The following is a 13,098-nucleotide window of genomic DNA, read 5'->3' as shown; positions in this document are numbered from 1 at the left end:
TGGATTTTGACATGCCAGGCAAAGACAAGGAGCCCAGCCTCATCTGTGGAATATTATTATTACAAATTCTAGGGTTAAATCTCTGCTGTGGGACTAGGTGTCACATTTTCCCAGCACATCTACTATCATCAATCAACAAAGCAAGGACTTTACCACCAGCAGCTGAAGAAAGTTATTGCCAATATCTACAGTAGCTATGGCCCTCAAATAAGAATGTTAAATAAATATGAATAATATAAAAATATAAAGCACAGAAACTAGTACTGCAAGCAGATATCTTCGTTTTTATTTATTTTAGCACCATGAAAAACTTGGGAAATGTGCTAAGCATTTTTTCAGTAGTATTTGCAACAATTAGTATTTTTGAAGGCACATAATTAGAATTACAGGCCAATAGGTTCTTTTAAGCAGGCGAAAATATGAATTCTGAACAATTTCTTTTTCAAGATACTTTTAGTGTATTTTGCGTAATAGTGTATATGAGTGTACAGTACTTCTCACATTAAGTGAGAATTTTCATTTCATGGATATGCTGCTTAGGCTACCAACTAGCTGAAAAAACCTGCTCTTTCACACATTTTTCAAAAAAAACCACAGGCTGCTATTTTATTTACTTCATATCTCCCATTACGCCATTACTTTTAAAGAGAAGGTTTAAACTGTTCAGCACAAATACAGTGTTCACAAACTGCATTCCAGGAGCTTCTATTCACATCCAATGAAACCAAACAAAACAAATACATGTGTCAGAAAACCAGTTTTGAAAAATATGAGAAAGGAGAAATGAAAATCAAATGTGAGACATTAACTTTCCTTTCAGCAAGTATATAAATACACATGAAATTTGTGACAGATTATACCAGAAACACTTGAAAATTATTCTTCGGGGGTTTTTTGGTTGGTTTTTCCTTTGGGTTGTTTTTCTTTGGCGGGGGGGGATTCTTTGTTTTCTTATTATTTTATTGCATCAGAAAGCTTGTCACGAAGTGAACTTAGAGAATGTCGGGAAGAATGGAAGAATGTAAAAAATAATAACAACTATATAGATACCATGTCTGATTTTGTTTGCCTGCTAAATTGCCACCTGTAGCACCAGCCTCAATATAAACCCCGCTCAAATTCAGGGTCTATGGCTGTGTGACTCAGCACTAGGTGCTGGGCAGGAACACAAGATAATAAAGCAAGTTCTGCCTCACTTACTACTACACCTTCCTGATTTCTAAACATGGATTTCTGTATGTTTTCATTAGTTCCTGTAATATAGTAACAAGAGAAACTGCCTCGAAAGAAAAAAAGGTAGTGTAGGTTACCAGCTTGTAAGAAAAACAAGGCCAAGAGGAAGGATAAAGACAACACACCACTGCAAAACCACTAAACCTGGACCTTTAAAACAGTTCTGTGTAATATTAATTACTAACACTAGCATTTACATCATCAACAATGCTTTAAGTACCAAAAGGTAAGTCCCATGAAAAAGTAGCTAGTTAAAAATAAACCAACATCTTGAATATGAAGATGGGAAATCTGACCTTCCTGGATTAAAGTGTGGCTGGAGTACAGAGTATGAAACTGCACCCCATTACTGACTTTTCTTCTGATGCATTTCTGTGATTATGAGAGATGTGTTTTATAGATGACTGAACACATCCAATGTCATACTAGACTACTCCTAAATGGAACTTAAAGGAAACCCAAGACATCAAGACACAAAACCAAAAAAGCATGTATTCTATCCTTATAGAAAGAACATTGCTTAGGGCAGTAACTTTTCTAAAGGAGTATTTGCAAGTGGAATCCAAGAACTTTAGCACCAGAATGACAAAGGTTCTTAACAGAAGGTCAAAAAAAGTCTTAATTGCTGATAACAAAGGCAGTTACCCTTTAAAAAGTCTTGTAAAAGGCATGTTGAAGTCATCTGTTACCTAAGCTGAAATTCTTTTACTTGTTGTAGTGACAGTGTTCTGTAGAAGAAATGAGTCTGCCAATCAAATAGATCAAAAGGAGGTCCATCAGCTTAATCAAAACCATACTAGTAATTTAGAATATGCACTTGGGTTTTTGAAGGGAGCTTCTGAAATCACCAAGGGTCACAGAGATATGAAAGTGGGAGTTTATAAAAAGGGTAATGCATTTTCTAGTGTAACCTTGAAAAAGGTTGAGAAAAATGATACAAGCATGACTGAATGGAGATAGTGCAGTGACCACTGAAAATCAAAAGAAGCCTTGATTGTATTCAGCTTCAATTTTTTTTCTGTCTAGTACTGAAATCTTCTGGTAGGTGCTCATGTGCTTAGATTCACAGAAGTGACAATCAGAAGAAAAGCTACTGCTTTCTCAGGAGTCAGAGAGAAGCAAGTTCAACAAAAGCCAGTAAATGTGGCACAGACAGTTCTGCAGCTGCCAAGCACAGAAGGAAGGGGGAAGGAAGAAACTTTGCTCAGAGAAGGCCACAAGTAGTAATGTCTCCTTGGTATAAAAGGAAGCCACCTGGATGGCAAGATAGCCTGAGCATTCAGCCCTAGCTATCTTAGATAAAGTGGCTTCCTCCTTCCAAAACTAAGGGCAGAAGAAAATCCTGTACTGCCCATGACCAAAAGCCTGGGTCAGTACTGCATCCAGCTTGCTGTTCTAGCATTTAAACAATTGAACAGAGCTGAGACTGCCCCATTTGCACATGAGAATGGAAACCTACAAACCACATTCTAATCTGAAGCCTATCAACAAATTCTTAACACTTTTATCAGCTGAAATACCGTTTAATTTTGTGTATTTTTCTTAGGAGAAGGTACACTTGCCCAGGTGGACCAAGAGCATATTGAGTTACTCAGACTGTGTCAAGGCCCCCAAAGCAGTTATACTCTGGTAAAGAGTGAAGCTCAAATAAACCTTGCTTTTCATCTACATTCTTACTTTTGGAAGGTGACCATCACAACACACACCTGCCTATGGCACCAATTTGTAGCCTTTGTATTTCCTTCTGTTCAGTTACAAGTACTAACCGTGCAGCTAATCCTCTCAGGGGAGAATTATCCCCTATAGCAATGTGGTAGGAGCAGTCTGATCTGGAACACACTTCTGTCACTAATGTGCCAGTCAGATGGATAAGAACTGTTTCTCAGGATAAAATATCTGGGAAACAGGCTGGTGAACAGTGGGTTATGGCCCTCCGCCAGCTCACATGCTAAGACAGCTAACAGACCTTGGACTTCTGGGAAAGGGAAACAGATGTTTCAATTTGCACGGACTGTTTCTCCTTATTTTTTATCCACCACAGCTCTTAATGATGCACTCCCTGTCCACTGCATAGGCACAGGGCCCCCAATGAACACTTACAGCTTATAACATAAATTTATATTAATGCATTATCTCTTTATTTATATTAATGCATCACATCTTTTCTAGCAAAATCAAACTGAAAATGCTTTAAGCTATAGTTCCATGATCTGGAGAAATGTTTCTCATTGCATGATGAAAACACCTGCACTTAAAATAGAGATACATGTGTAAACATTCTTAAGCTACACCACTGACACTTCAAAAAAATTATTCCATCCATTTTGTTTGATAAACAGTCCTACCGACTTAGTACATAATCATTCATATTAGCAGAAGAGTAGAAGTCATTTTAATTAAAACCTAACAGCTGTTTGAAGCCAAACTCTTCACACAATAGATCCTCACACCTACTGTCAGCATGGTTCCTGCCTGAACGAGTGGCAGGAAGGAGAAAGAAAAAGAAAAAGCAGCTGCTTGACCAACAATTTGCAGTCTGTGGATTACAAGCAAAATAAACTTTATCTAGGCAACACAATGAGACTCTGGTATTTTCTCTTTGTCTTCTAAGCACATGATAACAAGGAACAATCATTATTAAAAACCCAATCTCGAAACACAACTGCAGTGTTGTTGAATTCAGAAGCAACCACATTATCACCTCCCTGTCATGCTGGCCTAAATTATAACTGATGGGGGAATGGGGGGGTGGATATAACAGACTGAAAACTGGTATTTCCATGGCTGCTAATGTGCATGGGAAGTTTTCAACCCAGCAGACTTTTCACTGCAGAGCAGGGCTCTTTCTCATTTCACAACCACTACTTCATATTCAAAATGTTTCATACTTAGGTTACGTTGCAGTACAATGATTTCCTATCTAAAGCAGGACAAGTTAAGGTTATGAAATTTCCACTTTCAATTGCTACGGAGATTCTGCTTAACAAATATGTTTTTCATTTCTCTCTCTACTGTCTATTTTGTATTTCTCTATATGAAAATTTTGGAAATATCAAGTTTTATTTCCCAACAGAATATTTCACATATTCTGCAGCAGAGAATACATCTGCTCTTTGACATTTTATTTGTAGCTATGCATTATTTAAGAAGGGCAGTGCAGTGGGGATAGGCACTAAAAATCAGAATGTGTATTCTAATGGACAAAATGTGCCAGGAATAATCTTTTTTTTTTTTTTTTTTTTTTTTTTGCTAATTAGCACTTTGAGTACAGTATTAGTGTGACAGGCACATTCATCTTAGTGAGGAGGAACAAGGAATATTGCTTTATCGTGTTAGTCAACTGTGTATGTTTAATCAAATACCTTCCACAATGGATTTCAGCTGGAGCTAATGACCTCAGCAGACTGCAGCAAAAACATTCTGTCACACATGTACTAATTTACTCCAACGTGTAATGTACAGCACACAGCTATAACTCATTCTATAAAGCGAGGATGTCCTCAGGCTACCCAATGTCTAGAGACACCACATCGCGATCAGCCATCAAAATAAAACTGAATAATAGAAACTTACTTCACAACACAGATTGCTTCTTTTTCTTTATATAATCACATTGCTACTACTGAATCAGCCAGCTCCACCACACAAATCCTACAAGGCATACGGGCACAACTCTTTACAAGAGGAAAGAAACCTTGCTTTGGTTCCCCCAAAGGTCAAGGAAGCAAGTGATTCCATTCCACAAGGAGCAAAATGAGTAAAACTGGGTCTTCTGTGGATTTATACCTTGCAACTGAACTCATATATGGATATATTAAAAACTGCTGGTTTTTAACTAGCAGTGGATACATTAGCAATGCCTCCCAATGTAAAGCTTTTTTCACAGAAATTAATAGAGAATTAGAATCTGAGATTTCTAGCAATCTGTCAAAACTGACAGAAAATGACCCATGGGATAAATAGAAGGAGGAAAATACAGGCAGACAATGTAATCACTTAAAGCCTTTTCACTTAGGAAATGAGAAAGTTGACTGAAAAGATTATCACTAGAAAGGTATTTCAACCAAAGCTATGAGATTGTTGCATTTTCCTCCATCTGGAATGCACGAACAGGTACAAGTCCAACTTAATCTGCTACAAAGTACTTCTAAAAAGCAAACTTAAGTCCACCAAAAGCATCTCTTATTCTTAAAATTAAGAAATGAGATTGTCTGCACTTATCATGGAATCTTACAGGAAAAGTCACTGTATCAATACTACGGTGATTTGAGGGCACATTACAATTCTTACAGAATATATATGAATAGATGCCAAAAAACCATTTGCTCTCTCTCTCTCATTGACTAAGCCAATGAAGAAATAATGCTAATTTCAACAGCCAGAAGCAAGCATTTGGAATTTGGTAGAAAGTGAGAAAATCAGCATTGCATATACAAAAGGTAAAAGCTTCCTAAAACCTCTTAAACAGTAATATTAAAATTGTTTTACAATTGAAGAGGCAAATGAAAAGATGCTTTTATTTGAAAAAAAAAAAAAAAAAAAGCCTTCTGAAAAATTATACAGGAATTTCCTGACCTTTACTATTCCTGAGATCTTTACTAATTTCTTTTGGAGTTCTAGAATTCCAGTACAAAAGAGAATCCTTTAATGGTTCTTAGCCCTCTCTGGAAGACCCGATGGATTTCCATTTCAGTTTGTTAATTTCAGTATGAATCATTAATTTCTTTTTTTCTTTCCTGTTATAAATATGCATTTCAAAATGGAGAAGAAACAGACAATGAACAAAAAACAAATAATACTTTTAAGTAATTTCCTTGATTTTTAGCTTCTCCAGCATACATTCTGATAAGCAGGTTTTCACAATGACTTTTTTCCTTAATTGAAGTATCCTGCATAAACCAGTAAACCCACCTTTGTTCTCCCAAGTAAACTTCAGCAAGCAAAGCCAGGAAAACAAAGGTCTTAGATCAAATAACATAGAAATTTAAAAATTTGAATAGAAAACCTCCCAGGTGCAAGAAACTATCTAAATAATTAATACAACTAATTCACACATTTTTGAAATCATATCTGCGCTATATGCTTGGAGCCTTGGAATTCCAAGCATAGCAGAACGCCTCACAAAAAAAATTTTTTGGCATGGACACTCTAGGTTAACTTATCTAAATCAGTTTCTCAATCCAGCATTTGATATGAACCTTGAATGAAGATTCAAAATCTTACAGCTATGCTTTTTGCAATGTATACCAAAAACAGCAACTACAAAATTCTACATGTTTCTGTAACAAAGACATCATTATAACTGCAACTTTTATACACTCCAGAAAAAGGGAAGTGTTCTGTTTTAGTTCACCAAGGGAAATGACAACAAAGCAAGCACAAGGGTGGCTAGTGTTCATAATGAGAGCCATAAATAAAGGAAATTATGTGCACAGTTATTCATAAGGTACTTTTCCTCCTTTTGTTTACCATCCTGTGAAGTTCCGCTCGTGAAAAAAAACAGGAAGAGAGGAAAAGGCTGAAGCAGTCAAGACCATTGCTGCTGCTGTACCATTACTTTTGCAAAGACTAGAAAAACAGTGTTAAGTAAAAAGTGTCAAAACCATGTATCTTCTTGAATGCATTCAGTGGCTTGCACACAATGAAACAAAAAGCTATTCAAATGCTGCACTTAAGAAATTCCTCCCAAAAATTCAGGTTTCAAAACATATTTAGATTTTCAAATTTAACAGCTTATAAACAGTGCAAGATAACCACTGTTCTGTGTGATAAATGGAGATAAATTTAAACAGTATGAAAATATTGCTCTCTGCATGAAATATATGGCAGAATGGTTGGTTAAAGTTAATTGAAAAGACATCCAGTTACAACAAACAATTAAAGCAACTCCCAACTCTCTTGTCAGTTGAAATGACCCTTATATGAAAAGTGAATTACCTCCATTGAGATTCGTCTGTGTATCCGGTTTCTGAGACAAACTCCTGTGGGAGACTGAACCTCATCAGATGACGTTCCAGAAGCTTGATCACTTTCCCCATCCGATCCCATTTTCAAATTTTCATGAACAATATCTTAAAAATAATCCAAATAATTGAAAATAGTTAAACAGCAATGCCTCAAATAGCTCTTTTGTACAGAAGGAAAATAACGGAATCATTACTGTGCACTGAGTTACAGCAGAGTCAAAGACTCATCACAGCCATGGCAGACTTGATACACACTTTTTATGACTCAGTAATAACCACAAAATGAACAGGATTACTTTATAGGAAGTCTATGCAAACTTACTTCAACTGCAGCAAAACCCGATTTTCCAAAACGAAAGACAGACATTCCAATTCCAGCTGTAATTCCAAAAAGCCAACACCCCCTCCCAGCTTCAGTTCCTAAAATTCCTCAGTATCACTTCTCCTTTAGCTGCTTTTGCATATACAATGTTGCTGAGAATAATTAACATTTTCAAATCAGACTGACTAATGCTGGTAACCTAAATATACCTTCAGAAACTTTAAATTCCTACCAAGAGGTATAGTAGTATTTTCAGAAATGGCAAATACAGAAGCTTCAAATAGAAAATCCCCTGGCATCCATGTGTGGAGTCAGGGGATGTATTAAAACCATCTAAATCAAGGTCCACAACATACAAGTGCATTCAGTAGAAGACCTGACTTTTAAGAGCCATTAAGTGAAATCTGTGACCTTATGGAGGAATTTACCTAACTGCTTGAGTTATGTGATGCAGAACCTTCATGTCACCTGAAATTGTTAATTTTTACACAATCCTTAGGATTCCTGCACATAAAAGCTTATGTATATGGTATGAACACATACATATATACATTGCTTTTAAGAACCAAAGGGTTTTTCAGACTTTGGAGACAAACACTGTAATCAACAAAAGAAAGTCAAGGCAGTGTCATTATAGCATAAAGAGCCAAATGATTTGCAAAAGGACACATGGGAAAGTGGCCATACAAGTAATTCACTATGAGTAATGCTCCATCATCAACTTTGAAATAACTGAACGGCAAAATTACTCCAGAAATTAAATACCTATATATATAAAGTAGGTGCTTCAAAAGACACCAGTTTCCCTGCTGTCTCCTGATCCTTGTTAGAAATCATTATCTTCAACAAGGTGTAAAAGAACCTGAGGAACAACTAAAAATCCCAGAACTCTATCTCTGAAAAATGATAGTATTAGCTAAATACACAGAGATCAATTCAGCCTTACCACCAACACACCTGGAAATATTTAACATTTGCAAAGCAGTACAGCCAATTGAAAAAGCCCTCAAAAACAAAAAGAGAAACTGCAAGTTCTACCACCATCAACAACCAAGAAAATTGGATTTGCTGGGGAAAAAAGCACCACTAGGGCTATGTTTCATTATCTGCACATCTTCTAAAATATTTTTTATCTAGCTTGGCTCACATAGAGTCATGCACACTTCAAAGGAACAAATTCTTCCTCAGTACAAACAATTTCCTTTTATGGAAAACAGAATGGATATAAAAAGAAAGATTAATTTGTAAGTTATTAGCAACACATATTTTAACTCAGAATATTGTAATTAAACACAAACAAAGCATGCATCTCATGCACAAAGCAAATTTTCCAGCAGTGATGCACATTTATATTGCTTTTCTATCAAAAATCCACACTGAATCAGAATTTTCCCTGCAAGTCATGCTCAGATTTGGACTAAATGAAAAAAAAACCCCAAACCTGCACTCCTTATACAATGAGCAATCTTCTGATTTCAAACAAGCTAAATACTTATCAGTGCTTCTAAAAGCATGGCAATTCGAGCCACAGAAAAACAGTTTCAGAAAGTGGTTCCTAAAGATCAGCCATAGTTTTCAAGCTAAGCAGAAAAAACGTGACTCTCTTCTGCTAAGCCTCTAAGAAATGTTTTCTCTGTAGTGACTTGACAGCTGTCTTTTTAAAAATCTCTAACAAACTGTGGAAAATTAATTTTATTAATATAAAAGCATTACTTAAAACATACTTGCAGCAAAGCTGTTATGCCAGCACTGTTATATCTGGTATAATAGCACACTCAGCATACTGTTTCTTTAATAAAAACCCTCTTTTAAAATACTTTTCTGAGAGGTCATGTAATCCAATTTAGCAATTACAGCTCTTTAGATTCTGTTAGCAAAATGAAGTGTAACAGCTACTGACAATTGTTCCCCAATCTGTTTATCCCCATGTTAAAACAAGCCCACTGGTTGGGACCCAAAGTCTACTGTCTTCATGGAAGCTAGGCAAGGCACAGTTATCTTGGCAATCTCACAAAATAAAAACTGACAAAATTAAAGTAGTACTGTGTTTTAAGCCATGGTGCAATTACATAATTTCTTTTTTAAAGAGACTGACTTATATTTTAAAGAGACATAATTACTTTAAATAAAGTAATTATGGGACGGATACTATCATATTTGTCACATTTCATTCATAAAAGCATTTTTATTATGAATTTACAATTAAAAAAAGAGAATTGGAGATGCAATGCTCAGAACTACATAGAGCACCCTAGTTGACAAAGATAATTCTTCTTCTACTAAGAAGATCACCTGTGTAATAACACACAACTAAGCACTATTTCAAGAACTAGTACTACAAACCCATATACTTGGGACATATAATGTAGCTGCAAGGAAATTCTGTTCTTTGTAAATCAGGAATGTGAAGACAAAGAGGGTCTGTACCATCAAGTCTAAAAATGCAGTATTTCAGACTTATTTAAGACGATGCTTTGAATACCACTGTGATATGATTAATTCTGGTAAGTCTGGATAAGCTACATACCCAGAACCAAGAAGGTTTATGCAGGATACTGGCTGGAGCAAGCAAAAACGTATCATTAAGCACACGCATTTCCAATAGGCTAAATACCTAACTACTCCTATCTATAAGGGTTTGCAGATGTTTTAATTATTTTCTAAACAGATATAATTTTAAGCTTTTTAAAAATAACTTGACTGTGCTGTCAGCTGATATAAATGCATCCTTTTATTTGATTCAATTAAAAAGGCATTAGTATAGCCTTATGTTCATTATTTTAATGGCATAAACCCCAGACTAAGGCATTAACCCAAACATTTTAATCATTTTTACACAGGTGCACAATGATGCTTAAATAAGCAATGATGAAAACCATTTAAATATTTCTCTAATTTCTCTAAGCCTTTCTATAGACAAGTTTACCTGCATGAAAGCTTGCTTGCATAGTCTTCAGAGGTTTTAATCATTCAATAATGTATTGAATTTATTTAATTGCAAATACCAAGCCATTCTCTTACATAGATTATTTATTTTAATGTACTCCACATATCTCATTAAATATCTAGAATGGCCATGTAATGAAAAGCTAGGTGCAGATGACTACAGTATAACAGGGAAACTACAGAAGTACATTTAAAGGAAAAGGCTGTCCTCGTTTCTGCTGTGAGGAATACACTACAGAAGGAATTAATACAGGGAACCTGCGGTGCAGCAAATGAGAACTCCTCCAAGTGAGCCATAATCAAAGTCACTAATTAGTACTGAGTCAGACTGCATGATCTTTCCACCTTACTTCAAATTATTACAAAAATAATCGTGTGACTTGCATAACGGATTTCTTCCATGGTGCACTTTTCCAAAGCTTATTTTTCTATGAAGTGGCTACACTGTACGATTAATTTCAGCGATAATTCAAATTGAGGAAGACCATAGTGAGCAACTGCCTTTGCCATTACCATTACTGAACTATGGAATGCTGTATGGAAACATCATTCCTTTCAAATAATATTTATGACAAAATTAAATAAAACTTCTCCATAACTGTATCAACACAACTGGCAAAAGCAAGGATTAACTCTCTCCTGGGTGTTACTGCAGTTCATCAGCACGGCCAACTTCAGTTAACTCTGCACATTCCAGGAGCCTCTCCAGAGGTGATGTTAATATAAATATGGAACAAAGACAGCTGGATTCCTTCTGCATTCAGCCAGGTCAGGTCCAAAAAAAGTTTATTACCTCTGGCTTCATCATGGACTGCAGCAGCTAAATGTTTCCAGAGGTACAAGACTGTAGAAGCTGTACAGATGTAACTGAACTAAAAAAAAATCTATCAGCTAAACCCTCATTGAATAGTTTCACAATCTGGTCTGAAAATCACTTCTATTATTTAAAATCATTCTGGTAACTGAATACTGAAATTTAAAATTGCAAAAAAATTTTCTTAAAAAGGCATAGCTCAAAAATTTTTCCTTTACACAGCATTTTACAAAACATAAAGCTAACAGAGAATTTCCAAGTAGAAATTATTTTTAAAGTATTTTGGCATTTTACACATTATCACAACTGCAGAAACTCAAGTTCAACGCTCAAAAAGCAAATGAAACTCCAAAATCCTCCTGGGCTTCTCAGTCAATTTTTATAGTGATAATCTCATTCAAACATGGGCAACATGAAGATGCACTTGTGGCAGGTCTCAATTTAATCTGGTTTTCTTTAACGAAATAACCATCCTTTACCTCACATGATTTTGTATTTCAAGGATACCTTTCTGATACCACTTTTCTACCTACAAAATAGAGGAAAAACTGTAAAGAAAAGAGGGTTGATGAAAGCAAAGGAAAGTCCCATGCAGTGTAGCATATTTGACTATTTTGTTTCTGATGTCATTATCCCAACAGGGAAAACCTCAGCTTCCTGATTCCTGATGAGTAATACCCATTCTCATATGGCAGGAACAAAATAAAGAAAGATGTGAAAAGGAGCAGAAAGAGGAATTATGATTGCATACACCTGTACCTCTGTTTTTTACCAGTAGATAACAAGCACAACTAACTTGTATTTCCACCTAATAAGGAGTTTATAAAAAGGCATTATCATATCCAAAGCAAAAAGATGTTTTTAACATAGACATACTGAGCACCCAGGCCCAGTGGAAAGTGTCCCTGTCCATTGCAGAGAGGTTGGAACTAGGTGATCCTTTGAGGTTCCTTCCAAGCCAAACCTTTCTGGGATTCCATGATACACTCTGTACATACATCTATTCCATACTACTTTAAAAAAATTAGAAATTCTTGTTAAGGGCAACACAAGTGAAAGAGTACAGGTGCCTCTGTACTAAAACACATCTTTGCTGCTCCTGTACTTAGTTTACATGTATCTAGTTTGACAAATAATCCATAAAGACTTCATATTCAGATAAAAACAGATTCCTCTAACTACACAATTTTTTTAAAAAACTCTCTCTCTGTGTTAAATTCTTGGCAACTTAATTACTGGTTGGGCAAAAAGGAAAAAGCAAATACTGTTTACAGGACTGAAATCAGAAACTGATAGAGTAGTCAAACCATGCACACTAAAATCCATTTTCTTGTGTGATAGCAGCAACTACTAGAGTAAAGTCAACAGGATATACATATTTTTTCAGTTGGAATGGTAACTCAAGCAGTAAAAAGGGATTTTTTTGAACATGATGAGTGGTATTACACCAAAGGAGGGTATAAAGGGTTTGACTACTATCTTGAAAATTCATAGCTTAATCTCAAACATCAGTTTATCACACTTCTAAAGGAGGGCAGGAGATTGCAAATTAATAAAAACTCTAATGAAGCTGTGACTTGCTCTCATTTTCTAGTATCAATTAATTAAGCATAATTTAAAATAACATAAAAACAGGATAAAACATTAATGGTGTCTGGAGACACCAATTTGACAAATTACTTGAAGAAAAAAAAATCATAACTTATTTGCTTCACAGAAGCACAAATAGCTCAGGACAACAATAAAAAGGTAATTATAACTAAGTTGCCTGAATTTGTCACTGAAAAAAACCCCATTTTTTTCTCCAGAACAATGAG

At 35.5% G+C, this 13,098-nt stretch overlaps 1 protein-coding gene across 6 annotated transcripts in view; it reads right to left on the bottom strand.

Moving 5' to 3' along the window:
* CDK17 (cyclin dependent kinase 17) overlaps positions 1-13,098 on the bottom strand; it is a 90,052-nt gene that overhangs the window by 25,926 nt on the left and 51,028 nt on the right. For all 6 annotated transcript variants that reach the window (XM_058805910.1, XM_058805906.1, XM_058805908.1 and 3 more), the window contains one exon: positions 7,171-7,304. In XM_058805910.1, the coding sequence (XP_058661893.1) occupies positions 7,171-7,304 (134 nt within the window). The remainder of the gene's footprint in view (positions 1-7,170; positions 7,305-13,098) is intronic.

The sequence above is a fragment of the Ammospiza caudacuta genome, chromosome 5 (assembly GCF_027887145.1).
Source record: "Ammospiza caudacuta isolate bAmmCau1 chromosome 5, bAmmCau1.pri, whole genome shotgun sequence".
Classification (NCBI taxonomy): domain Eukaryota; kingdom Metazoa; phylum Chordata; class Aves; order Passeriformes; family Passerellidae; genus Ammospiza; species Ammospiza caudacuta.
The sequence above is the reverse complement of the archived record's forward strand: the minus strand, read 5'-3'. Positions and strand labels throughout refer to the sequence as shown.